The 26,369-nt window shown below is 59.4% G+C and overlaps 1 protein-coding gene across 4 annotated transcripts; it reads right to left on the reverse strand.

Moving 5' to 3' along the window:
• Positions 1 to 693: 693 nt before the first annotated feature.
• On the reverse strand, positions 694 to 26,369 carry NR5A1 (nuclear receptor subfamily 5 group A member 1). Of its 4 annotated transcripts, none has more exons than XM_019421173.2 (7): positions 26,132 to 26,369; positions 22,235 to 22,351; positions 21,902 to 22,043; positions 19,239 to 19,864; positions 12,153 to 12,272; positions 10,048 to 10,195; positions 694 to 2,432 (listed from the first exon to the last, which is right to left on the reverse strand). In XM_019421173.2, the coding sequence occupies exons 2-7, from the start codon at positions 22,334 to 22,336 to the stop codon at positions 2,185 to 2,187; spliced, it is 1,386 nt and encodes a 461-aa protein (XP_019276718.1). In that variant the 5' UTR covers positions 22,337 to 22,351; positions 26,132 to 26,369; the 3' UTR covers positions 694 to 2,184. The 4 variants fall into 4 exon arrangements, with proteins under 4 accessions (XP_019276718.1, XP_019276719.1, XP_019276721.1 ...); XM_019421174.2 differs by lacking the exon at positions 26,132 to 26,369 and adding an exon at positions 23,907 to 23,966; XM_019421176.2 differs by lacking the exon at positions 26,132 to 26,369 and adding an exon at positions 23,741 to 23,900.

Here is a 26,369-nt window from a genome sequence, read left to right on the forward strand (position 1 = left end):
CGCCCCCTCTGTATCTTGGTTTCTTCGGCTGTAATCTGGACCTGCCACTTGCCGAAGAGGCTTTGAGAAGCAGATGGGAAGACAAAATGGACAGAGAAAGCCGGCGAAGCCCTGGGACAAGGTCTAGAGCAGAGGAGGCATTCCTCAGGTCTCAGCTGTGCTCAGCGGGGGTGGGAGGGCAAGAGAATCAGTGAAAGGGACCGGCCCCGGGGCCACCAGATGGACAGAGAGGAAAGGGCCAGTGCTCCAAAGTCGAGAGGACCCAGGTTCGAATCTGCCCCTGCAGGTCACTGACCAAGTCCCTCTCCTGGATTCTAACCCCTACCTCACAGGGCTGTAGGGGCAGGGATATGAGGGATGGCACACAGTAGGTGCTCATTAAATGACTGCCCCCATCTGCCCAAGGTGGTTGAGGTGCCCCCATCTGCACGGCTGTAGTGGAACTGAGGCTGAAGCCCAGGAAGACCTAAGCATCTCCCAAGCCTCCTGGGTACCGCAAGGTCCCAGGTATGAGGTGGGGCCAAAAGGCTCCCCAACAGTGGCTGGTGTGCCCCAACTTTGGCCCCAGATTTTGAACCAAAGGTTATCTGACTGTCACCTCCATCCCAATCAGAGCATTGCACCACCCTCGACCACTCACACCCACCTGGGAGGTTCTGCTTTGGCCCCGGAACATAAATAGACAAAGGGAACTGGAAACTAATTGCAAAATTTATTCCAGGGCTGCAGGGGCTGGGGAGATTCTTAAGGGCACTTCTTGTTTTGGAGCTGTGGGTCTCTGGCCTTGGCAGGGGCACACATCACAGTGGGCAGGGGCAGGGACCAAGACAGGGCAGTGGAAGGCAGGGGAGCACGGATGCCCAGTCACCTCCCACTGGGCAGGCTCAGCACAAGCTGCAGTGGCAACATGAAAGCAGGAAAAACAGTGGACGCCCAGCCCCGGACAGAGGACAGCTAAGGCCACTCCCTAGTGCCTGGCCCTGGACTGTGTCTTTCAGGACATAGGGCAGGAGGCCAGGGAGCCGAAGCCCAGCTTCAAGGGTTTGCAGCAAGGGACCCAAGGGGATGAGGCCAACAAGGGAGGGGCTTATCAGCAACGTCCCCAAGCTGGAGACCCATACGCCCTCCTCAAGTTCACCCATATTCCCATACACAGACACTCTGGAGCTCATCACCCCCGACAGGGCACTCTGCTGTTCATCTGAGGAGGGGCAAGCAACAGCTCTTCTCCGGATTGAAGTGGGGGCTCAGAAACAGTGGTCTGGCACCGCCCATGGGGTACTTGGCATGCAGGAGTTTGGGGAGAAACCATGGGCTGTACTTGGTGCTAATCCCCAAATCCCAGCCTCAATCCTCAACTCTGTCCCCTGCCCTGGACATACATACCTTTCAAGGAGCATCTGGAAAGAAACAAAACCCCTAAGCCCACAAACCTCTTGACTACAGCCTTGCAGATACATACCAGCCCGGGCTGGCCAACTGTGGGTGGGGGGAGAACGTGGAGTGTGCCAAGCTTCTCCTCTGGTGGGAGAGGGGCAGAAAGACGATTGTAGTGAAACTGTTTTCAGATAGCATGTCAGAGTTTCCCCTGCAGAAGTCAGATGGGGTAGAAGGGCTAGGGAGGAGGTCTGTGTCCTAACCTGTCCCCCCGGAGCCCTCTAGGCCCCACAGTGCCTGCCCAATTTTGCAAACTCAGTTACCCCTAGTTTGCAAAACAGAGGGCTTCCTTCCTGGTCTCTGGGAGGGGGTTCTGGAGACCCTCTCTTCTCCCCTAGTTGATGCCCGCTCAACCTCTCTCTGCTTCTGTTTCCTGGAGAGGGGGAAGGGATGACTTCTGACCCAAGGGACATGGAGGCCCGCCAGGGAATCCCGAACCTCCTCCCTGGACCTGTGCTCCGGATTCCGGACAGACAGCTGGGAGCAAGGGGAGGGGGAGGGGTGGTGAGCAGCTGCCTCCTTGGGACACTCGGAGTGGCAGGCAAGTGCCGGTGGGGCGGCCCTACCTCAGCCAGGCCCTGTCCACCCTCACCCACCTTCCCAAACACAGGGCTTCAGGGAGCCCAGGGGCAGGGGCTTACAGGGTGGGGGCTCCTGGATCGGCATAATAAAATAAACCATCTGGAGGGCCCCGGGGGTGGCTGGACCCCCACCCCGGCCCCGGGCCCAGCCCCACCCAGCCCAGGCTCAAGTCTGCTTGGCTTGCAGCATCTCGATGAGCAGGTTGTTGCGGGGCATCTCATTGCCCAGGTGCTTGTGGTACAGGTATTCCTTGGCCTGCATGCTCAGTGCCCGCACCTCCACCAGGCACAGCAGCAGCTGCTGGAACTTGTCCCCGCAGTGCGGGTAGTGGCACAGGGTGTAATCGAGCAAGGCGGCATTGGCCTTCTCCTGAGCATCCTTCACCAGGCTGTGGTTGTTCAGGAACTTCACATCTGCAAGGGGAGGAGCTCTGTCACGATCACCAGCCCATCACATCATCAACGGTCACTGGCAACATGAGCGCCAACATCCCCATCAGCACCAAAGACAGGGGCGCTGCCGTCAACGATGCAGTCTTCCAATCGCCACGGCTGAGGAACACCGCCACCTTCATCAATCACCGATATTGACGGCCCCGGCTTTCTCCCAAACTCGGCCACTGCCACCATCATCAACCAAACTGCAGCCATTCCAGTCACTGCCATCATCGGCAGTCACCAACCCTGACCCCCGTCATTATCACAAACACGGCCACTGCCACCATCACCCACCCAACCACCATCACCTGTCACCATCATTACTGCCACTGTCATCATCACACTGGTCATGATGAACGCCCTCATCATCTCCAAAACCACACCAACATCACCAGCTGTATCCCTGGGCGTGTTATTTGACTTCTCAATTTCCTACAGAACGGTGACAACAGCACCTAGTTCACAAGACTGTTGGGAGAATTTGGGGACTTGACAGGTGGAAAATGCTTGGAGGACAGCGTCCGGCACGTAACAAGACCAATTTGTTACCATTGCTATCTCTACTCTCACCCCACCATGATCAACACCATCCCCATCGCCGGGTCAAAACCTTCCCGTCGCCATCATCCCCATCGTGGCCACCATCAGCACCATCACCAGACAGGCACACTGTAATTGCGAGGGTCCCATCTCCCAGCCTCCAGGCACATGCACTGGTGGCCCTATTCTAGACAGCGACAGGCACTCCTGTGACCAATCAAGAAGCTCCAGAACCCCAAGGAGATTCTCTCCTGGGGCCCCTGGGGGGACATGGATGTTCACTGCAGCAGCATTTACGGAGGTGGCCTGGATGGCTGTGTGGTGGCCGCACCACAGGGAGTCCTGTGCAGTAGAAGTAATGGAGCAGACAGAAAAAATGGACAGATCTTTAAAAGCATAGGGCTAAGTGGAAAAAAAAACAGAGAAGGAAGATCCAGAATGAGATCTACAAGACAGAGCCATCTACATAAATTAAAAGTACTTGTACAGAGTGTGCACTTTACGTGAGAACAGGGACAAAACAAGGAATCCAGGTTAAACGTGAAGGCGTGGTTGCCTGTGGGAGGGACGGGAGGGCAGCCGGCTCTGAGTGGACCAGGGATCACTTGTGCCAGGGAAAGAGGGGTGTGACCGACACCTCCTCCGCACCCAGTGGAGGTCCAGTGAAGACACAAAAAATAAAATGTCTCTGGAGTGAGGCCGATGGGGGTTCAAATCCCGGCCCCGCCATTTAGGAGCAGTGGCTTTGTGCCCTGTCCCCTCCTGGCCTGCAAGGTCTTCTTTTGCTATGAAAGGGGCGTGCCCACCTTGCAGGGGCCGGAGCTTGGGTCTGGGGGCCCGCACAGGGGCCTAGGCCCCCAGGGGCACCCAGAGAGGGTCCATTTCTTGTCACTAGAGTCCTCATCACTGCTTGGCAGGCCTCTTTCGGCTCCTGGGCAGCACCTCCAGCTGGTGACCTGCCTATTGGGTGAGGTTCAGCAGGAATCCACAGAACTGGTCCCCCATCCCCCAATCCAGCAGGGCCTTGCCTGGGATGTGGCGTCCAGTGGCTCAGAAAATGGTCATCCATCCACTTTCCCTCTGCCCCCATGACTACCAGCCCTACTGCTGCGGGGGAGTCGGGAGCCCAGCATGTGCAGCCCTTGGCCCTTCTAATCCCTCTTAACACCCACTGCGCCAGGAGGGCCTGATGCTCCTGGCAACCCTGATCCCCAGCCGCCCCCAGTGTGCCCGCTGAGGCCCATGTTGTCCAAAGTCGGATTTAGGGAAACCTGAGCTGGGCCCAGGGCGTATGGCAGGATCTGGCCCCAATCCTCCACCCCCATCCCTGGCTCCCTCATCTCCCTTCAGTAAGTGAGCCACAGTCATTTTCTTCCTCGCCTGCCCAGGATCGCCATTAGCCCATAAGGTGCCTCTGTGCCAATTAGAAAGAAGTTCCCTTTTGTCCACAGAGACAGTATGGCAAGGGGCACACAAGCTGGATTTCAGCCCCTATTCACCCCCTGCCTAGGTGCCCTTGTGCAGTGAACAGCCTGTTCAACTGTACATTACAGCCCTGCTCCTTAGCCTGGACTCCTCCAGATACACTCAAAGGTCATGGGAAGCTCCGACCCCCTCCAAAGCTGACCTCCTAGGCATAAGAGGTGACTATTGGCCCCATCTCTATCCCAACCTCTCTTCATCCCATAGGGTCCTGTCTACCTTCACCTCCCACCACTCCTGAGGCTGGGCAATTCTCCTGACATTGTCTTCTGACCTGGGGGGTCCAGGGAAAAGTAGGGACCAGCTCAAGGCCACACAGCAGTAAGGGAGCCCAGAGGAAACATCTGGGGGTGGAGGAGGATGGGCTAGGATGCTGCAGTGGAGTCTGCAGTGGGAGGGGACTGGGAGGACCAGAGCCTTGGCTTTACCAGGATTTACTGTTCTCCACAGCCCCAGACCAGGGACAATGAGGTGGAGTGCAGGGGGTGGGTGCAGAGCAAGGACAGCTCTCAGGGACAGCCCCCATTCCTAGCTCTCTGCAGACTGGAGACCCCCGCTGCCCCCATGTGGTGGGCTACAGGGCTGGGGGAGGGAAGCAGTCACCAGTTGAGCCCCAATGACTACAGTATAAGTGCATCCGGTTTCCCAGGCGCCCGCTGGGCACCGTGCACTGGCTCAGTGAATCCCCACAGACACCCAGGCAGGTAGGAAAGGGCATCCCCCAGGCGCAGGGACAGTGGGCTGAGCCTGGGACACCCAGGAGATGCCCGAGTCTGGATTCGAACCCAGGTCTGCTGGCTCCAAAGTCCAGTGGGTAAGCACAGGCAGAGTCAAGCTTGGACATGGGTTCCTGAGAGACTGGACGTGAAAACTTTACATTTCATCCAATCCAGGGGTCCTGTCCAAGGGCCCTCATCTCTGGGATCCTAGGTTTCCCCAGACGGTCGACTCTGGACTCCATACTCACCTTTCTCCTCACCCTGGAGGGGACCATTGCCAAGTCATATGCCGTCTCCCACCTCCCCACGCCTCCATCTAAAGGGACTGCTGTGAAGACCCTGTGGGATGATGGGTGTGACAGAGCCACCACCCCGCCAAACACCATGCCTTTCTCCCACTGGACACGGGAGCGGGGGTCACACAAACCTGGAGACACCCCCTTAACATGCCAGGGTTCCAATCCCAGCTCCACCACCAGCCCGGCGACTTTGGGCAAGGCCCTTCCCCTGAGCTGAGTTTCCTTGTCATCTGCAAAATGGGGCCAAACCAATCTCTGCCTCACAGGGCGCCCCAGGTCCGAACCTCATCTGTATGCCAGCTCTGGGCCCTGGGATGCCGCAGGTTGGAGACGGGTACGTGGGAGAAAAGCCTGGCGTGCTCCCCCCCAAACCCCAGCCTGCGGTTCCAGTGATCCCAGAGGCGGAGGCTGGGAGGGGGGAGGCGGGAGGGGGCTGGGAGATGGCCCCCCCCCTCCACCTCAGAGAGCAGCCTGCTATAGCTCTGCGGAGCTGGGGGCCCCCCGGTTCTCAGAAAAGCCCCCTTTTCACGGTTTAATTGAATATTTGAATAATCCTTTCATTCCTGCGAGGCATAAAGAATGTTGTCCCAATCGCGGTGACTCAGGCAGGCGCCCCCGCGCACAATGGCCCCTCGAGTGGGGCTGCTATTCAGGCCGCCTTTTGTTGGCGCGGAGCAGTGGGGAAATTGCAAACGCTTGAGGGAACGCTGTTGCCGCCGCCTCAATGGAAGTCAGGAAATCGAATGTTAGGTCAATCCATTAAGCTTCGATTAAGTCCTCTGCGGAACAATGCCAGCCGGGCCCATCTTCATAAACACCGTGATCGCCAGGAGAGAGGCACTAATTTTAATTAAACCTCCTTACCTGCCTCCACGCCTGCAGGGAGACAGCTATTTAGACGCCAAATGGCACCCTTGTGCGGAGGCAGGCGGGAAGGAGGCGCTGAGTGGGCTGGAGGCGGGGTGCGGTGGGGGACAGTCGTCACAGGGGCTCGGGCTGCCCAGCCCAGGGAGCCACCGCCCCAAGGGTGACGCCCAGCACACCCGTTGGAGGTCTACGGGCAAGTGGCCATCCTCTCTGGGCTCCAGTTCCCTTGGGGACCTATTCCTGGTGGTCTGGGGCTGGAACAGGGGAGAAATCCCCTCCCACCTTCCCGACTCTGGGCAAATCTTCCCCCTCCTCTTGCCCAAACTTGTCTCCTTCACTCCAGCCCTGGGTCTAGCCTCTTGCAGGACTCCGGGCTGCCACCTGCCATCCCGCTCCCAGGCTGCAGTTGGAAGGACCTTGCTAAAATGCAAATGTGATCATGTTACTTCAGCTGAAAAGCCTTCCCAAGGTAAGGGTCAAGGTACTTGGCCTGGCATTGGAGGCCTCACACAGCTCCGTCCCTGCCCAACCCCCCAGCCTCCTCTCCACCCCCCTCCCTGCCCCACAGTCACACCAGACTTTCAGGATTCCCCATCCCTTTGCACAAGCTCTGGCTTCCGTCTGGAATGCCCTTGCTGCTGCTTGCTTTGTTTCACCTAGAACACTCCTACTCATACCTCAAGGCCCAGCTCAGAGGCCCCTCTTCCTCCGAAAAGCCTTCCTTGATATCTTAGGTGGGGTTGGTTCCTTTTCTTTGGCCCAACTCTGATCACACTGGACTGCTCAGTCTCCTTCTGGAACCCGGAACCTGTCGGCCAACAGCTTACCTGGCCTCTGTGGCTTACCTGGCCTCCTCTCCCACTGCCTTCCCAGGAGCTCAGGCAGGCCCAGGCACCGGGACCTCCTCCCCACCACCCATCCCAGACTCAGCCTCACTGGAGTTTGTTTCTGACTTGCTGGGCTGGGCATTTCCCCCACCCACCTCAGCCAGACCCTCATGCCTGTGACAAGGCACTGTGCCAGACACAGCACATGATAAAGATGGAGACTGGTTCATTCATTCACTTCATTCATTCCTTTGTTCATTTGCTCACTGATGGTAATGACGGTTAGAAGGAAAACAATACCCACACATTCCAAGGGGCCAGGCCACGCTCTGAGTACTTGGGGGGAATCCCCTCATTAAATCCTCATAGCAAATTAAGGATTATTATGACGGCCATCTTACAGATGGGAAAAATAGAGGCTCAGAGAGTGGGGTGACTTGCTCAAGGGCACACAGCCAGAGTCCAGATTTAGAATCCAGGTGGTCCGTCCCTAGTCCCCATCCCTAACTATTGTTCCACCCTGCCTCGCACATGCGCCCAGGTGCACACATGCATGCACATGCTCTCGCTCCTGAGTCCGGCCCCTCCAGCCTATGCCAGCCAAGCACTGCAGACGGTCCCCATCTCCCAGGCCTCAGCCACCTCCTCTGGAAAGCAGGATGAAGGCTGGCAAGAAGGAGGGGCCAGCACTCATGCTTCTGAACTCAGCCACTCACCTGGACCCAGGAAAAGAGGGCTGGGCTCAGCCTTGCTGTCCTTATACCCATACCAGGAGGAGTCCTGCATTAATCGCCCGGTAGAGGCCAGAGCCATGCTGGCCTAGCAGTCCCCAGCACCCAGGGCTTTGTTGGGAAGAGGGGCCGAGGCTGCAGGGGTGTGCCTCAGGCCGGAGACATGGTGCCCTCTCCGCAGGAAGGCCTGGCCAAGGAGACTGATGGCTGGCATCCCACCTTCCACCCACCCCTCCTCTGGACCTCCCCAGGGGCCTCTTGATGGTCAGGTCAAGAACTGTCACCTCACAACAGCCCCTACACCGCCGCAGATCTCTAAATCCCTCTTGCCTCCAATCTCCCATCACTCGCCAATTACAGATTCTTTATACAACATGACCCGTAAAAGCCCGCAAGCCTGTGAAAGTTCTTAGTCTGCACATGTGCGAAAACAAAGATACAGAAGCAAAGGCACCGACACGCACATACCTCCTGGGGTGTCCACACCCCCAACCACACGCAACCATGGCTTTGGCCTGAGCCAGTTCCCAGAGCCTGGCAGCTCATAAAGACAAGGCTTGGAAGCGGGTACCACTGTGGGGAGAAAGGAAGGGGCTTCCCCCAGCCTGGCCTGGGCCCCTGAGGACCCTGCAAGGGCTCTAGGCCCCAGCTCCTCACTGGCAGCCCAAGATTCTGTCCCTACCTCGCACCTTAGCCATCCCCTACCAACCTGTGTAGCCTTACAGATAAGCCCTCCAGCTACCCGCCTGCTGGGCTGGAGTCGGGAGACCAGCCCAGGCAACCAGCCACAGGGCCACAGCCTGAGCGCTGGGCTTCCCACAATCACAATCAACGCTTCATTAATCACCACCCCCCACCCAGCTGACTCCTTCCCCTTGGCTTCCCCAACTCCCCCCACCCACTCTTGAGCAGGCCCTCCCTCACTGACTGGGGCCGATGTCATCTGCCACAAAAATGACATCCGAATCCTGCCTCCTCCCTGAATGACAAAGCACTCATGCCCCTCTGTTCTGACCTTCCATCCCATCTCCTCTGCTGAAAGATCTATCCCTCCGGCAAGCTCCTACTCATCCTCCAAAACCCTGCTCAGATGTCCCTCTTCCAGGAAGCCTTCTAGGCAGAGCCCTTGCTCCCCACATGGGGTTCCCCATCTGTCTGTCCCCATCCTGACAGTGACAGTGCTAGCTGAAGGCCTCTCCTGGACTGGGAGCCACCAGACAGCAAGGACATGTCTATGTTCACAGCATTGCTGGACACGGGGAAGACGCTGGAGATGGCTTGTTAGGTGAAGGAGGATGGCAGGCCAGCCTGAGGAGAGCCCAGAGGAGGGTGGAGGCTGGGCGGGTCCAGAAGGCAGTGAGAGGGAGGCACCTGACCTGGGGAGTAGGTCTGGTGAGCTGGGCTCGCCCTCTGCCGCTTCTCTGCTTTATTTCCCTCCTTAGCACTGACCACAGTCTTCCAGGTGATACGTTCTACTAATCATTTCAGTGATTTCTATATCTCACTAATCACATTGTGCTTATTGTCTCTCCCCGAAGAGAAGGTCAGCTCTGTGACAATATGGATTTGGGATCTTTTCTGTTCACTCCATGTGCCCAGTGCCTTGCAGAGTGTGGATGGTCAGCAAGTGTTTGTAGAATGAATAAGTGAGTGAGTGAGTGAGTGAGTGAGTGAGTGAGTAAAGGGTCTGGGCCCCAAGGAACCCAGAGCCAGAATGTGGACCCCCTAGAGCAGGGAATCAGGGAAAACAGGGAGCCTGGGATGGCAGCCAGGGAACAGAAGCTCCTGAAATCACACAGGTGTTTCTGGAGGAGGGATGGGCACCTTTCTAGGGCAGCCAGGCAGGACTTTACGAATTCTCAGAAGGAGTCTGTATCCCACACGGGCAAATCTTAGACATTGTCTTGGTCCTCTGTACTTTCACACAGAGAAACTGAGGCCCGGAGAGGAAACAACCCCCATTTTAAGAGCCAGGCGTCGGGCCAGGTCCCTTCACACCCTTGTTCACGACGAGAGGGGTCCGTGCCCCGCCAAGGCCACCGAGGGCGCAGCCTCATGGAGGCCTCTCGACCCCTGGCCGGCCACCCGCCTGGCCCCCCGCGCCGCCCCGCGCCGGGCCTGCTCACCGAGGCTGAAGAGGATGAGGAATTTGAGGCAGACGAACTCCTGGCGGTCCAGCTGCAGCGCGTGTAACTGCAGCACCAGCTCCTGCGCCCGCAGCACCAGGCTGTGCAGCAGGGAGCCCGCCTGGGCGGCCACCGCGGTCAGCTCCACCTGGACGGACAGACGTCAGCGTCGGGAGGCGCGGGCCACAGGACGGGCCAGGGGTTCCGCGGGCCGTGGGCGGGAGGCTCGGACGAGGGACGGTGGGGGGAGGGGCGGGGCGGATGGGAGGCCCTGGGCGGGGTGGGCGGGAGTGCCCATCCTTGGCGCTGGGCCGGGGGGGGGGGGGGGGGGGGGGGGGGGGTTGGCAACATATCCCCGCGCCCCAGGAGCCCTCCAAGCCCCAGTTCTCCCCACGCTGGGCCCAGCTTTCCCAGGTCTCCCCACGCTGCCGGGAGCTGAGGGCCTCGCGGCAGCAGAGCAAACACCGGGCAGGCGGGTGCAGGGGCAGAGCTGGCGGGTCCTTCGCACACAAAGAGCTGCCACCAGGCCCGTGGTACAAGAGGCTTTTGTGTTTTGGGTGATATCTGCAGCAAACGCCACGCGGCCGGGTGTGGGGCAGGGTCGGGGGAGGGTCCGCCTGGACGCACATGGGTTCGGTCACTGACTGCTCAGGGCCCCACTCACGGCCACACGTGGACACCCAGACTGGGGATGTGGTCACACCTCAGCTCACGCTCGCTCACACATGCACACACCTGGACACACTCCCAGGGCGGTCTACCCACTTCATGAAGGGAACACACACACACACACACACATGCCCTGGTATGGTCATATCACAAGGTAACACGACAGACACGTGCCCATGTACGAGTCTCCACTGACATGGTGACAGGCACATCTCAACAACCACACACTTACCTGTGTGGAGATTTTGTACAATAAAATACAGGCGCGCACACACACACACACACACACACACGCACATGCACACTGGACATCCCCATGGCCTTCAGACGCTTCAGCCCGCACACATGCTGACATGGGCCAGTACAAACACACTCACACCTCAGACTCTCCTCAGTGCATTCACAGGTGACCTTCAAGTCACACCCTTGGGACCAGCACTCCCTGGCCCTGGATGTCCCGAGACTCTCAGGATAAGAACTGAGCTCGATGACTGAGGGCCTGGGTTACAGATAGGGGATGGGGAGCAGGGCCTCAGCCTCCCCGCCCCCCACCCCTAGGGGGCCTGGCGGCCCACTCTTGCTCCTGTGGCCCCCTCAAGACTGATGCTCCCTCCACCAGCCCAGGCCCTGGCATCAGCCTCTCTTCTTTTTCTCCCTCCTTCCCTCCACTTTTCCCACACCTCCTGCCCGCAGTTGGGGGTCTTCCTCCTTGCATTGTCCCCTTCCAGGTCCCCAGCACTACACAGTGGCCTCAATGCCCTCAGCCGCTATCTTGCCCTCTCCCTGGGCTTCCTCAGAAACAGTCTGCATGAGCCCTTCTGCACTTGAAACTCTCCAGTTGGTCCTGTTGAATCTCAGGAGTTCCCAGCTCGTACCCTAGTGCCCCTAATCCCTCGCTCTGGACAGAGGAGAAAATTCCTTTGCCCTTCCTTTGTTTATTCAGGATTTAGGGCCTGCAAGGTCTTGCCCACCCCAGCCCCCAGCAACCCCTCCAGGCTTACCTCTCGCCTCACCCCTCCCACCACAGGGCTCCTGCCCCCCACCCCCATATACTGGCAGCCCCTGTTGGCTCAGCAGTTCTAAATGTCCCCCTGTACGCCTTTGCCCATGCTGTCCCCTCTGCTGTGGTGTGGGTGAGGCTGATTCCCCCACAACCTTTTACTACCTGACCAACCCCTATTTGTTCTTCTAGATCCAGTGCCACCATCACCTCCTCCCTGACCTCCCCACATCCCTGAGATGCTTCCCAGGGGGGCTGCCTCCTGTCCAGGCCAGGGCCAGGGCAGGTCAGAGGGAGATTGGGCATGAACTTGGGGGAAGGGCTGACATTTCGGCTGCCCAGGGCCAGCCCTGGAGAGGCCTACGATCTCTTCCGGGCTCAGAATTCTGGAAGTGCACATGAGGGCCTGGCACAGGGCACAGTAGGGTCTGGTCACCTCCTGCCCGGTGACCAGCAGGATGCTGCCCTCCTTGCCGTGTTGGATCTGGCGGTAGATGTGGTCGAATACCAGCAGCTCGCTCCAGCAGTTCTGTAGCAGGGTCATCTGGTCGGCCACCTGGAGGGAAGAGGCATATGCCGGTGCGGGGTCCAGCCAGGGACCTTCCCCTCACCCCTCCCTCTTCCAACTCATAATTCAGGGGCTCCCTTGGGTATGTGACCTGGGCAAGCTACTTAACCTGTCTGTGCCTTTTTTGCCTAGCTGCCTACTTCATCAAAGTGTGGCAAGGTTCTAGCAAAACAAACCAAAACCAAGGTTCAATGGGGGTGCTTAGAGCTTACACAGGCCGGGCTTCAGGCCCCAGCTCTGCTTCTACAAGTTGCATGACCTTAAGCAAATTCTATAGCCTTCTGAGCCTCTGTTTTCTCATCTGTAAAGTGGGCACAGTATTAGAAGGTGGTTCAGCACATGTTAGGTACTCAATAAGTATTGGTGAATGATGTTCATGAAAGTAATTTGTGAAGACATCCTTCAAATGCGAGGGGAGATGATTAATTTCAATCTTGTGCCCATTTGGCCTGTGGTCGCATCTCTGGCAGCCTCAGTAGCTCAAAAAACAAGCCCTGAAGAGGAAACAGAGGGCTTCCCTGGGCCTTATCCACAACTTTCAGGCTTGTGAGAAGGGAGCGCCCTTCTGGCCCAAGATCTGGCCTGGAATGAGCAGGTGGCTGGCAATGGTCCATCTGAAGCAGGAACAGAAATACAAGGAGGGCAGATTCTGAACAACCAGGCTGCAGTCGGGCACCCAGCGAGAGGGCAGAGACTACCTCTGTGTGGGGTGTCCTTCCACCCTGGAGGGTCACTACATTCTAGCCTGGCAAGAAAGGACACTCGTGACAATGGCAAATGGGACTCAGAACCATCGGATGCCAGAGCCAGATGGGTCCTCGGGGATCCCCAGGCCAAAACCCTATTTTTTCAGATGAGAATCTACCACTTGGAGAAGGCGAGGGACTCTCCTGGGAGAGAGATAGAGCCAGGCCAGAGACATAGCTGGCCTTCTCAGTCCACGACCCTCTACGGTGACAAAATACTGAGCTCTCCTGGGTGTCCAGACCTGCACGGGGCACTGCACGCCACCCTCGGAAGACACAGTACAGACTCCAGTGCCCCTCAGCATCTGCAGCTCATTAGCCCACCACCAGCTACCTGGCAGGTGCTTCTCGGGTACCCTACCGGGCCCTGCCCTGTGATGAATGCAGACCGTGATAGCTATTAGTCTTTGCACTGCACCTCCATGAAGCTAGGGTGGTATAGCTGTTATCCCCAATCTATGGAGAAAGGACACCCAGAGAGGTCAAGCAACTCACCCAAGGTCACACTGCTCTGTCTGGCTCCAGATCTGTGCCCTAAACCACAAGGTATGGAAGAAGACTCACCCTGGCCACCCAAGAATTCATGGCACTCTTGTTACCTCCCCTGTAAAGCTCTCCCCAATCCTGTCCTCTGGATGTCACAACATTTGTGAGAGCTCCCCCATAAAGCTCTCCCCAATCCTGTCCTCTGGATGTCACAACATTTGATGGCACCAATTCATGCCTCTGTCTTCCCCAATACCTGTGGGGTCTGGGAAGGCATGGCAGGTGTCCAGCTCATCTCTGGGCTCCCGGAGGACGGGTCGGTGAGCAGTTGATGCACAGATATGTGCTCCCAAGACAGGTACAGAGAGCACAGAGAAACAGCCCCCAACTTGGGGGCCAGAGAGACCCAGGCCACCCCTGGCCTGAGGAGAACTGGCAATGCCTAATGAATAACTCTCTCTTCTGAGGGGTAGAAGCCTCCTTCTGCGACCCTCTGTCCCCGCCCCCTCCTGGGGGCAGCCTGGGGCCTGTCCTCAGGCCGAGGGCAAGAACAAGTGCAGGAAGAGTGGGGGAGCAGCTGGACACACAATCAGGCTCCCTTCGGCCTCACCTGCCTGACCCCACGTGCTAAGAACGAGAGGGAGGGCCTATCTCTGTCCTGCCCTGAGTCACCAGCCCCCCACCTTCCCTTGCTCACTTCATCTCTGTGTCAAGAACCCACACACCTGTCCCTTCCTCTCCTGGCAGGAAGTGCTTTCTAGACCCCCAGTACCATCAGAGCGAGGAGCCCAGCAGGGGGCCCCAGATCTCAGCCACCACTGGAAGGGCCAGAAGAGATTGAGACTCAGGCAGGGCTGAATCACAGAGACATCTCTCCTATTTCTCCTCAAGAAATGGCCAATCCCTGGAGAACCACTGGCAGGAGTGGTTCCCCACTAGTTTTAAAGGAGGGAGGCAAGGCTCGGTGAGCACCTGTGGCCAGGCCCATTCCCAACACACCCTGGACTCCTCACCTCTGTCCTATCACCATACTGTCATGTTATAGATAAGGAGACAGTGGCTTGCCTAAAGGAACCACAGGGATCTGGGCTCTGTCCAGATGCTCCTGACTGGGCTGGTCTTCTGGAGGTCCCCAGGAGGTCCTAAGGCCCAAGCAGAAGATACCTGCCAGGGGGTCAACTGGCCTACCTTGGACAACCCAGTTGGAAGCAGAGTGGGAGGGAGGGCATGCAGGGCTGGGCTTGGCTCCCCCTCCCCATCGGGGCCCCTTTGCCTGGCTTGAAGGAACAGGGAGGGGGTGGGGAGGTGGGAAAGTGAGAGATAAGGGGGAGAATTAGGAGATAAGCAGGCTGAGCTTCGGGCACAAAGCAAGAGGGTCACAGTGACCCAGCTGGCCAAGCCCTGGGAGCAGACTCTGTACCCAGACCTCAGACCCCGGGAGTGGGGGCAGCCCTGCCTACGGGCTGACGGGCGGGGGGGTGGGGTGGAGGGAGAGGCACAGGGCAGAGAGATGCAATATGGTGGCTAAGCTTTGGTGCCCTGTGCCCTCTGTTTGATTCCCAACTGAGCCACATATCCAACTCTGCCCTGATTTTCTGTTCTGAGAAATTGGAAAAATAAAATCCTCCCTCTTTTGGTTAGAGAAAACATATGAGCACAGGGGCATCAGTGGTGAAGGGCTCTGTGGACCCATGGTTGGCACTCCTGTGGATGCTGCCCCAGCCTGGGTTCCCATCTACCCCCAGCCAAATGGACTTTTCACTTGCTCTTCCTCTAGATGGACAGATGGACACATAAAGACACCAAACTCCAAATCGCTGCCCACACAGATGAATACACACACACACACACACACACACACACACACACACACACACACTTCTCTTTATTTAAAAGAAAATCAGAAAGCTGTAGCTGCCAGCCCCTCTCCACAGGACAGCAGGTGGCTAAGAGGCTCACTTAACCAAAGAGGGTGGTTTCACCTTCCTTAGCTTTCTCCCTAAGCAAAGGTTCCTCCTCTGCCCTCAGACCTCCTTGCCACCCTGGGAACAAGGACATTTGCAGTCCCGGCCCTGGGGTCCCTCACTGGCCTGGTCTGTCTGCTCAGACTACCAGCCACCCACCCCTCCTGCCGGTCTGCCATAAATCTTCCTGGAGCCTTGACACTTTGCAGCCTGCCCTGGAGAAGGGGTATTTATGGGTGCCGAGCTGACCTCCCTCCCAGCAGACCCCCCTCTGGAGCCCCCTGGGGTCTGATCAGTCTGGCAGCCGAAGGCCAGCGGGCTCTGTAATTCTCCGGTGGCTGACATGCCACGGGCCAGCCATGGCGTTCTCTCAGCCGAGTGGTCGGCAGGCCATCGTTTGTCAGCCCGGGACTGACAGAGTTACTGCTGTTTAAACGAAACCATATATCAGAGCAGTTAAATCTGTTGCCAATCGGGGGCCTCCGAGTTGGATGTTGAGGGGTGAAGTGATGTCAAGATGGGTCATTAGGCACTCTTGGCCCTCCCTTCCCCCTCCCTGATTCCTATCTTGCAGCCTCCCAGCCTGTCTTTCCCGGGAACTGTCCAGAGAGGCTGAGTGCCCGGACCTACACCCTGCCCTCCACCAGGCAGCGGGTACAGGTGTTTCTGCTACCCTGCATCATACAAAGGTGCTTCATAAGCCCAGGGCAAGGCACACCCCATCTGCTCCCAGAGGAACACTAGTGCTCAGAGGAGCTTGGGTGCAGTCTATCCCTTCTCATGCCTCCTGGCCGGGCCTGTGCACCTCCTGAGAGTATAGATTACACGGGGCAGCAGCCAAGGGGACAGACCGGAGCTCCTATTCCTGCTAACCCATGTGCCGTACCCTGTGGGAAATCTTTACCTGTCTTGGTTCACTGAATCCTTACAACCACCACCCCATGTGGAAGATGATATTTCAACTCCCCTTATTTTATAGATAAGGAAACCGACGCCCAGAGTAGTAGTCACCTGCCCAAAGTCACACCTGTGGTAAGTGGCAGGGCTGACAGAGCTGGAACTTGAACACAGGCTTCTCTGATTCTGGTCTTTGTTACTAACTTCGGTGCCACTGTCAGATCTAACACTCCACAATTGTGTGAGATGGAAAAATAGAGACCAACGGACATCTAAGCTGGGAAAGAGGAGGGATGAGGAGAACTCCAAGAGGGCATCAGCACCCACAGCATCCCTACAGCTCAGCAAAGACCCCAGGCCTTCCCCTGGGCAGCGAGATGATATCAGCATCACAGAGGGGTGAGTGGCCTCTAGGGAGAGCTCCGGCTCTGTGGTAGGAGCCCTCTCCGACCCAGGATGTGGGGCCCCAGCCAGCTCTGGCAGGCTGTCTGTCACCTACTGCCAGAGGACCCACTTCTGGTCCAAGCTCTGCTTCTGACCCTGCCAACCTCTCCGGACACAGAGGGCCACCTGAAATCCCCTACCACATGACGCCTTTTCACATTCCTAGGCCTTACTCTATGCTATTCCCCCTTCCTGGAATGTCCTCAACCTTCTCGGACTGCTTCCTGGAAAGGCAGAGATCAAAGAAACCTCTGATTTCCTTAGACAGAGTCAGTTTTCCCTCCTCCTGGGCCCCACCGTCCCCTCTGCATCGTTCTCAGAGCCCTCGGCAGCCTGTGTGGGCATCAGCTGTGTGTGTGTGTCTGTCTCCTCCAATAGCCTGGAGGCCTCCTGGGTCCAGTTCATTTCAATGTCCCCTGTGCCCAGCCCAAGTGCCCCACTCTCAGAGCTAGAGAGTCTGTTTCCTAAGATGTATGCTGCCTGGAGGTAGGGAGATGGTCACCCAAAAGGGAGTCCAGGGTCATTCAGCACCACTCCCACTTTTCTGCTTCCCCACCTCTGGCTTTGCAAACAGACACCAGCCAGGGCTCACTGGACCAGTAGGAAAGAAGTTCCACATGGCTGATGAGAGGCCCTTTCATGGGCTGGGCTGGTACTTATTTGCAAGGCTCCTTTACAGAGGATGGTGACCATGGTTCATATTCCTGGGCACGATTCAGAGATTCTGGGAAGGGGAAGCAGGAAAGTTTGGACCACAGAGAAGCCAGAAGCAGGAAAAAACACTCAGCAAAGCTGGGACAAAAGCCCTTCCCATCCTGTGTGAAAAACCCCAAGAGACTAGGAAGGCGGCCAGAGGAAGTGCCCTGCCCCTGGATCCAGAGTTCTGGAAAGCCAGGAATGCTCCGCTCCTCCTCCCCTCTGCACAGGGGCCTCATGGGAAGTCTGGAGGAGAAGCTGGCAACCAACCCAAGGGTCCTGGGATCCTCATCCCCAACCAGGGCCTCCAGCCATAAGTGAGAGGCAGATGGGATTGTTCAAGGCCCTGCCTCTTGTCCCATCCATGCGGTTGGCCTAGATAGGGGGTAAGGGTGAGAAGTCCCACCCCGTGGCAGATACATGACACATCCCCAGACCCTCCATAGTGGAAGCAGGAATCATCACCACCAACTCTTGACTCCTGGAGTAACCCAGGCCCCCAGTCCCATGACACCTCAAGGGCTGACAGTGCCCACCTCCTATCTTATCCCGCCCTGTGCCCAGCCCAGGCAGGCAGTGCCCCCGGCCCATCCGGCCACATGCCCCTGGAGGAAGCCCAGGCGTCAGCACTGACAATGCTGCTCAAGGCTGCAGTGGCCCCAGCAGGGAGGGCAACAGGCCCTGCTGTTTACACTCCGCCCCGGAACAGCCAGTGGGGCTGGCCTGGGAAAGGCAAACACCGATAGGCCTGGACTAAAGACTGTCTATGCCCAGGCCAACGAGGGCTGGGCCTTGGCTGGGCTCGAGGGACCTCTGATATTGGCACCCTGATCGCAGGGAGCCAGGGCACTAGAGGGGCAGCTCCCGGGCCTTGGGCCCATCAGAGCACCAGGCAGGATGACTGGGAAGTTCTCCCCTTGCTGGCCTCGGTTTCTCCTGCTGCTTTCTTGCTTACTTTAGCTGCAGGTACTCCAAACCAGGGGAAGGAAAGCCTTGCAGAAAAGGAAGGTGGTCTCCTCTGGGAAGATCAGTGACAGGCCCTGCAATCCGCACCCCCCAGCTCCCCCTGCACACACAGACACCCACTCGTGGGACCAACCATCATGCACAAGAGATGCAGGGACAGCAAGACCTTTCACCTTAGCTGGGAAGAAGAACATCCGCAAGCACCCCAAACTCTGAGATACAAAGACCCCCATCTATGACATTTGAGGCTGATAGGGATTGGTGGCCTCTCCAAATGGGAGGCCAGGATCAGTTGTCTCCTCTTCCAGACACTGGGCTGGGGCAGCCACAGACAGCTTCCAAAGGATTCAGCTAGTCTTTTGGGGGAGCTCAGGGTCTCAGAGAAAGAGAGATAAATGCCTACAGAGACCCGACCAGATGAGAAACAGAGACTGAAGGGGCTGGAGAAATAGACATACAGAGAGATAGCACACCAGGGAGTGAAAGACAACAGAAAGAGACAGAGGCAGAGACAAAAGAAGCAGAGTCTTGAGATAGAGACTCAAGAAACAGAGAAGGAAAGAGGGTGGGAGGGATGAAGGAGAGGGGGATAGGGGTAAGAAACACTCCTCAGTGTCCCCAGTGTGGCTTCCCTGTGCCCAGACACTGCCCAAAGCCAGTGGGCAGGACAGCTCCATCCAAGGGGTAACTAAGACTGAGACTAGGGCAGCCAAGAGGACACCCCAGCGGCGAGCCAGGCAGGAGGAGGGACTCACCTCCAGCTCCTTGAAGACCATGCACCTGCGTGCCCAGTCCACGATGGAGATGAAGGTCTGGTCAGCCATCCTGCATAGGAGGCTGAAGGCCGCAGGCTGGTCAGGGCGGCCCTTGGCCGGCTCCTGCAGGCAGCCCACAATGCGTGCCCGAACCTGGTCCTCGTCCGGCTCCAGCTGTAGCAGCTGCAGGATGAGCTCAGGCACACCAGGCCCTCCGGAGAAGGGCTCTGGGTAGCCGTAGGGTGGCCCAGGCTGTGGGGGACTGGCATAGGGTTCTGGGTACTCAGACTTGATAGCACGGCCAGGGAAGGTGGGATAGAGGTAGCCAGCCAGTGGCCCGTGGGCACTGGGCACGGCCATGGGCAGTGCTGGGGCCCCAAAGTCGCCCAGTGGCCCAGCAGGTGGACCAGAGGCCAGGCCCTTGGGCTCAGGTGCATGCAGGCCAGGGGGCAGCATGTAGTCCGGTGGGGGAGGTGGTGGGGGGGGCACTCCCATTGGAGGGCCTGTCTCCAGCTTGAAGCCATTGGCTCGAATCTGTGCCTTCTTCTGCTGCTTCAGGGCTCGGTCCCGTTTGTACATGGGCCCAAACTTGTTCCGGCCACCCCGCATGCGGTCAGCACGCACAGCTGTGGGCAGAAGCAGAGGGTCAGACTCACCCCCTCCAAGCCTCCTGCCATAATGCCACACTCACGGATCTTTCCCAAACAGACCTGTGTCACTTCCCCGCTCAATAGCTTTCCATGGCTCCCACTGCCCACGGGTGAAATCAATCTCCTTTAGCACAGCATTCAAGGCCCTGTTTTACCATTCCTGGGTCATCCCTTACAAGACCCCATGTTCTTTCCACTCCTCCTCATCTCTCTGCTCCTCTGCTTGGCACGGCTCCTTCTTCCTCCACCTTGCCTTTGATATTCCTTCTGCCTCAAACCCTTTCCTTCTCTCATGCCTGCCAAACACCCAGCCCCCAGGGTCACAACCTCCAGAAGTGTTCCTGGATTCGTCCAGGCAGAATTCACTATCCTTGGCCCAGATGTGCTGCCTCTTGCCCACCCTCATCCTTCTGAGTGGTATCGGGCCACGTGACTCAAACGGAGAGTTGCTGGCGACTCAAGAGTGGGTTCAGGGGCCTAGCACAAGGCTGAGCCCAGAGATGGTAGGTAACAGGAAGGAGACCCTAGTCAGCTTTATTCACAGCATCCAGTCCAGTCTCCAGGATCCAGCTGCTCCTGGACTCTGACCGCCTGTCTCTGGCAAACCCCTACTGCAAAATGACTCTGCCTTCCCCCACTGCCTTCAACTATGAAGCTGAGTTTAGGGCTGGCCAGGGCTCTGTGCTGGGAGAAGGGACCTCCCCGGCTGACCAGATGTCCCTCCGTCTGGCCAAGAATGTGTCACCAGCCAGACCCAACAGGTGCATCTCTGCAGCTGCAGTGTGGCCCCAGCCCCTGCTCAGACAGGACCCCACCCTGGGCCCTGGGAGAAGGGAGACAGTAGGAGGCAGAGGGCGGTGCTCAGCAAGGGAGGTGTCTTGGGGGTCCGCTCAGCCAATCGTCCTGCCACGGGGGTGCACAGCCCAGCTCTGCTCCCTCAGGCTCCGTCAGGGTGGTTCTGCTACTTGCAGCAACGAGCTCTCCTGACCAGTGAGGACCTGGAGCTGGGGACGTCGGGACATCCCCCTCACATCTAGGAGTACTTCCTCTAGGTGGCAGGACGTGTGGTCAGCGGCTCTCAGGGCCACTAGGGGCTTCCACGTTGTTTAAAAACTTTAGCCAACAGCTGTCTGCTCGGCGCACAGCCCGGCTGGGGCCAGCAGGGTGGAAGCCTACGAGTGTCCACCCTCAGAAAGTTTGAGTTCTTCCTGCCGAAGCGTTTTTCCTCCCCTCTGGACTGAGAGCCGGGAGGAAGGGGTTGGGAAGGGAAGGACGGGCCTGGGTCCTGTGGGGCCAATTGTTCCCCTTTCCCTCAACCTCTCAGGGCCCACCCAAGAACATGGTGGAAGGACTCTCATCCACCGAGTGAATGGCCTGAGTGAACCTTTTGGGTGGGCTGGCTGCGTGAAGCCTGATGATGGACAGATAGTAACCTAAGTGATGACGATGATAATGATAATAGTAATAACAATAACAACAACAACAATAACAATAACAATAGCATTTACTACGTGCTGGCTTTTCCGTACCCTTCCCTCACACTGACTCTAGGAGGAAGACACTACTATCAACTCTAGTGTTCAGATGGGGTATCTGCAGCTCAGAGAGGTTAAGGAACTTGCCCAGTGTCCCTCAGCCTGTGAGTGGAGGCACTGGGACTTGAACTCTGGTAAAGGCGTTGGTCACCTTGGCTGTCGCTACTGTTGGGGGCTCAGTGGGGGTGTTGTAGGTCTCCTTGCAGAAGAGGAGCTCTGCGAGGCGCTGCCCTGTGCTGCCCCGGCTCTCAGAGGCTGCAGAGAGGGCCTGAGCCTCTCTATATCTCCTCGCCAGACAGAGCCGGCCACTTCTCACCCCTCCCCAGCAGAGATCAGGCTCTAGCGTCACAGTGAGGGGCCACCGGCCGGCTCCGGAAACTTTAAGAAGGCCACTCGTGCCCTCCTCTCACCGCTCCTACCACCCGCACCCACAGACAGCGAGGTCAGCGGTCGGAGGCCCGCAGCGCGGCGCGCGCACCTTCCAGGCGCATCCCCACCGTCAGGCACTTCTGGAAGCGGCAGAAGGGACAGCGCTTGCGCTGCGTCTTGTCGATCTTGCAGCTCTGGCTCTCGGTGCACGTGTAGTGCTTGTTGTTCTGCACTGTGCGCTTGAAGAAGCCCTTGGGGAGAGCGGAGTCAGCGCGGGAGGCGGGCAGGCCGCGCGTCCCCTCCCCGGGGCCCGATTCCTTGTGTACCGCCCGGCAGGGCCTGCCCCCCCCCCACCCCCCCCCCCCCCCCCGCGTCCCACCGGCTCGCCCGCCGTCCGCGCGCCTAGCTAGCCCTGCCGGCCCGCAGTCCACCGCCTGCTCACCTTGCAGCTCTCGCATGTGAGCAGCCCGTAGTGGTAGCCGGACACCTTGTCCCCACACACGGGGCACAGCTCATCCAGGTCCTCGTCGTACGAATAGTCCATGCCCGCGGCGTCCGCCTGCGGAGGAAGGAGGGGGTCACCGCGGGCGGGACGCGACCCGCAGCGCGGCAGACCTGGGGGCCGGGGGCCCGGAGCCCCCACGGCGCTGTCCCCCATTAGCGCGCGGGGGTCAAGGCCGCTCGTGGCAGGCCACCCATCGGAGCGCCCTGAGCAGCCCGCAGTGGGATGTGGCCGGGGCGGCCCCTGCTCGGCCTTTACCGACCGTGTCCCAGCGTTCCTGCCCCGCGTCCCCCCCCCCCCCCCCCACCGCCCCCTGCCCGGGCCAGGGGCCCTCCCGGCGTGGTCTGCGTGGCGCCCGATCGGGGACCCTCGGATTCGGTGCGCTTGGATCCGGATTCGTTCGTTTGAGAACAAAACCCCGATTCTGAGAAAACGAGATGGGCTCGGCCGCGAGGGAGACACCAATGAACCCGGCCAGAGTGGGGCCGGAGTGTCCTGGGGAATCGGACAGGGACGAAGGAGGCAGAGACAGAGTCCCAGGGAGACAGAGAGATGGGCAGAGCGAAAGCGAGAGATACCGACCGACGCTGCCTAACGGAGCGAGCACCCTGGGGCGACAGAGACAACGAAAACCCGAGACTGACAGACACACTGATGCCGAGCGGAGAAAACCAGGGGGAGACGAGACAGACAGAGAGATAGGGAGCTAGAGAGAGAACGAAAGAGAGAGAGAGAGAGAGAGAGATCAAAGACACAGAGAGACAGAGGCCCAAGAGAAAACCTGGGAAAGGCAGATGCAGAGCCAGAGACACAGCGGTAGACGAGAGACAGCCCGAGACACCGAGAGGCAAGAGAAACCGGGAGAGAAGAAGGCAGAGAGGGGCGACAGAGACACCGAGAGAAAACCTGGAGAGACGGAGGCGCCCAGCAAGGGGGCCGGGGACGGGAAGACGCGCGGAACGCGGCGGGAGCCGGGAGCCCGAGCTCCGAGGCGTGGCCCCGCAGGGTCGGACCCCGCCAGGGGCTCGCGCCGGGAGAGGCGGAGAACGACGGCGCCGGGACTGAGAGCCCGAAAGCGCCGAGCCGCCGGGGGCCCCCGGGCCGGGAGAGAGACAAAGCCCGCGGCAGCGACGGCAACGGGAGGCGCAGCCCGTGCCGCCGAGGCCGAGACGTCGGGCGGAGGGAGGGCGCAGCCGAGACGCCGGGCGTGGAGTCGCAGGCCGGGCGCGAGACCTCGGGCGGAGACCTCCCGGGCTCCGGGGGGACCGAGCCCAAGGCGGGGGAGCGACCTCGGGCGGAGAGTCGAAGTCCCAAGGAGGGAAGTGCGCGGAGCCGGGGCCCAGGAAGCGAGAAGGGGCGCGACGGCGGCCGCGGCCCACCCGGCGCCCACCTGGCGGCTCCTGCGAGCAGCAGCGCCCCGCGTCCCGCCCGCGCGGAGCCCCGCACCTCCTGGCCGCGCCGCCGCCGGCGATGAGCCGCACCCGGGCGCAGCGCCGCCTGCCCGCGATGACGGCCGATCGGGCCGGGGGCGGGGAGGCGGGGGCGCGGGGCCTCGGCGCCCCCCCCTACCACCACCCTGCCTCCCCGCCCCCCGCCGCCTCCCGGGCCGCACCTGGGACCCGGGCCCCTCCGCCGCCAATGCGCGCTGCGCGAACCCGCCTCGCAGGGGCCAGGGGCCGGCCCCTCTATATCAGTGCGTGCGGTATCCGGGGGCGGAGGCCCGGCCCGCGCCCTCCCCCGCCACCTAGCCTCCTGGCTAGCGCCTTTACCCTCACCCTCTCGGCCCCCCATTCCCAGCCCGGGCGCCTCGGAATCCGGGCAGGTGCTGAGCGCCGGGGAGCCTCGAGCCACCCAGGAGGCGAGCCTCTGTTTGCGAATCCAGCTTAGTCGTGGCAAGGACCACGCTGGGGGCGCTGGTCGTTTTGCAGCATCGAAGTGGGTAAGGGCGAACGTGGGGGTCCGTGGCCAAGGCACGGGTTCAAGGCTAGAAACCCGGTATCGCCCTGGCCATGCCATATTTCCTCACTGGAGACTTAGGCAAATCTACACACACACACACACACACACACACACACACACACACACACACACACACACTGGTCCTCAGTTTCCTTATCTGCGAAGTGGTAATGACGACTGGACTTCCGTAAGAGTGGGCATGCGGATGAACCGAAGTGGTGTTGGCAAAACGCATGCCTTAGCACTGCGGCAGCGTTTAGTAGTATCCAGCTGGAAGACCTGCGGCACGCCCTCTCTCCTCCGTGGGCCTCAGTTTGCTCTGCCAGAAATGGGAATCTTCCGAGGTCTGGCGAGGACCCGAAGCCACCGGGGCGCGGGAGCTAGGAGAATAGAGGAACGCCTCCCCCATCCCACTCTGAGCCTTTTACCTGGGCTGGGGGAGGGGGTAAGGAAGTGCCCAGCATCCCCGGGGACAAAGGGGTCCCTGGGCTGCACGAGGCTGAGCACTTGCTCTGAGTGGGGAAAGTCTACCCCATTACTCATTTACCAGAGAAAGGCACCACCTCTCATGTTGCCCCTGCCCCCTTCGGAGACAAGTGTTGAGATCAGCAAGGCCAAAATGCCGGGTCTTCAAGGGGTGTGTGTGGGGGGGTGGTGCGGGAAACCACAATTATGTACCCACAGCGATGCAACCGATCTGAAGGCTCTGGCCCTTGGCCTCGACTGACTTTGTCTGGGACCCTGACCCGAGCCGCCCCCACCACCCGGCTTGGGTTGGAGTTGGCACCTTGGTCCCGCGGGCTAGAGACCCAGCGCAGACCATTCCTCAGTCTTTCACCCCGTGGAATTAAGGACGGAATGGGTAGCCAGCCCACTTGCTGTGCAAACTCGGCCAGGTTCCTTTGCTTCTCTGAGCCTCAGTTTCTCCTCATGTAAAATGGAAACATTTGGCCCTACAGAAGGGGTTCTGTGGTTTCTGTGAGATGCCACGGATGAATCTTGCTGAGGAAGGACAGCCGCTGGGGTTTAGCTGCAGAGTCCCCACATCTGACTCCTGAGAAACACTAACGGCTGCAGGCGCTGGAGGTGCTCTGAGCTCCATCAGGGAGGGACCCTCAGAAAGTGGCAAATAGGAGTGGGCAGTGGAGGGTATGGAGGGGAAAGGCTAGGGTCTCCTGGACATCGTTGAAGAAGACCCAGGCAGTGTAAGCACAAGTCTGGGCTGGGGGACCCAGTGGTCTAGGGAGCTGGGCTCAGAGGCGGTTCTCCTCCTCTCCCTTCACCTTCCCCCCCTCCCCAGAGGTCACACTATCACAGGTTGGGAGCCCTGAGGTTGAACGAGGCAGCACTGCACCCACCCCTCACGGCCCCAGGTGCCAGCTCAACATGTGGGGACTCACAGCCCCTCACCCACCTACCCAGGGAAGCACACATTGATCTGGACGGGCCACAGAACAGGGACTGACAGACAGAAGTGTGTTGGAGACAGACACGCAAATCCAGAGAGACACACAAATACACAGGCAGGGAGACGCAGAGACCCAGAGACAGGCCCAGGGAACATGGACACGTTCGCAGACTGCTAGGCTTGGGCCAACACAGCGCTGTGAACGCTCGGCCACCAGTAGACAGCGGGACACCGCAGACGCCCATAGGGCCTGTCCCCACAGGCCTACTAGCTCCTCCCATTAGCTGCCCGGGGAAGAAGAGGGGGTAGGATGATGGGAGGGCAGGTTTGGGGCGATCTCTGGCCCTTTCCCTACCCAGAGCTGCGGGCACCAGTCACTCAGCAGAGCAGGCAGTGGCCGGCCCAGGCCGCAGGGAGGCACTGAGGAGGGAGGCTGGCCATTAGAGGCCTGGGCCCAGGCCCTCACTTACGGAGCGGAAGGCGAGCTCTCAGGCCGGATGAGGGTGGACAGCGGGCACCAGGGGTCCGAGGGAAGACTCCGGCAGCCCAGGTGGGGCAGCGGTGACCGTGGGCACACAGGAACTCCTTCACGCCACGGCGGGCGGCAGGCGGACAGTAGGCTGGCCCTGTCCGTCCGTCCTCCTCCTCCCCGCCCTGGGCGGGGGGGCACCGGAGGCCCAATTGGTCTCTGCCCCCACGTGACTCTGC

Source organism: Panthera pardus, unplaced genomic scaffold (genome assembly GCF_024362965.1).
Source record: "Panthera pardus isolate Hobbes unplaced genomic scaffold, ASM2436296v1 HiC_scaffold_20, whole genome shotgun sequence".
NCBI classification, from domain to species: domain Eukaryota; kingdom Metazoa; phylum Chordata; class Mammalia; order Carnivora; family Felidae; genus Panthera; species Panthera pardus.

Bases quoted from the DNA above. Each gene is read 5' to 3' on its own strand.
- NR5A1 (XM_019421173.2), bottom strand. From the start codon at position 22,336: ATGGACTATTCGTACGACGAGGACCTGGATGAGCTGTGCCCCGTGTGT. The intron at 22,044-22,234 runs GTGAGCAGGCGG...GCTCTCCCCAAG, and splicing joins TCACATGCGAGAGCTGCAAG to GGCTTCTTCAAGCGCACAGT. The intron at 10,196-12,152 runs GTGACCAGACCC...CTGTCCGTCCAG, and splicing joins TGCTGGTCACCGGGCAGGAG to GTGGAGCTGACCGCGGTGGC.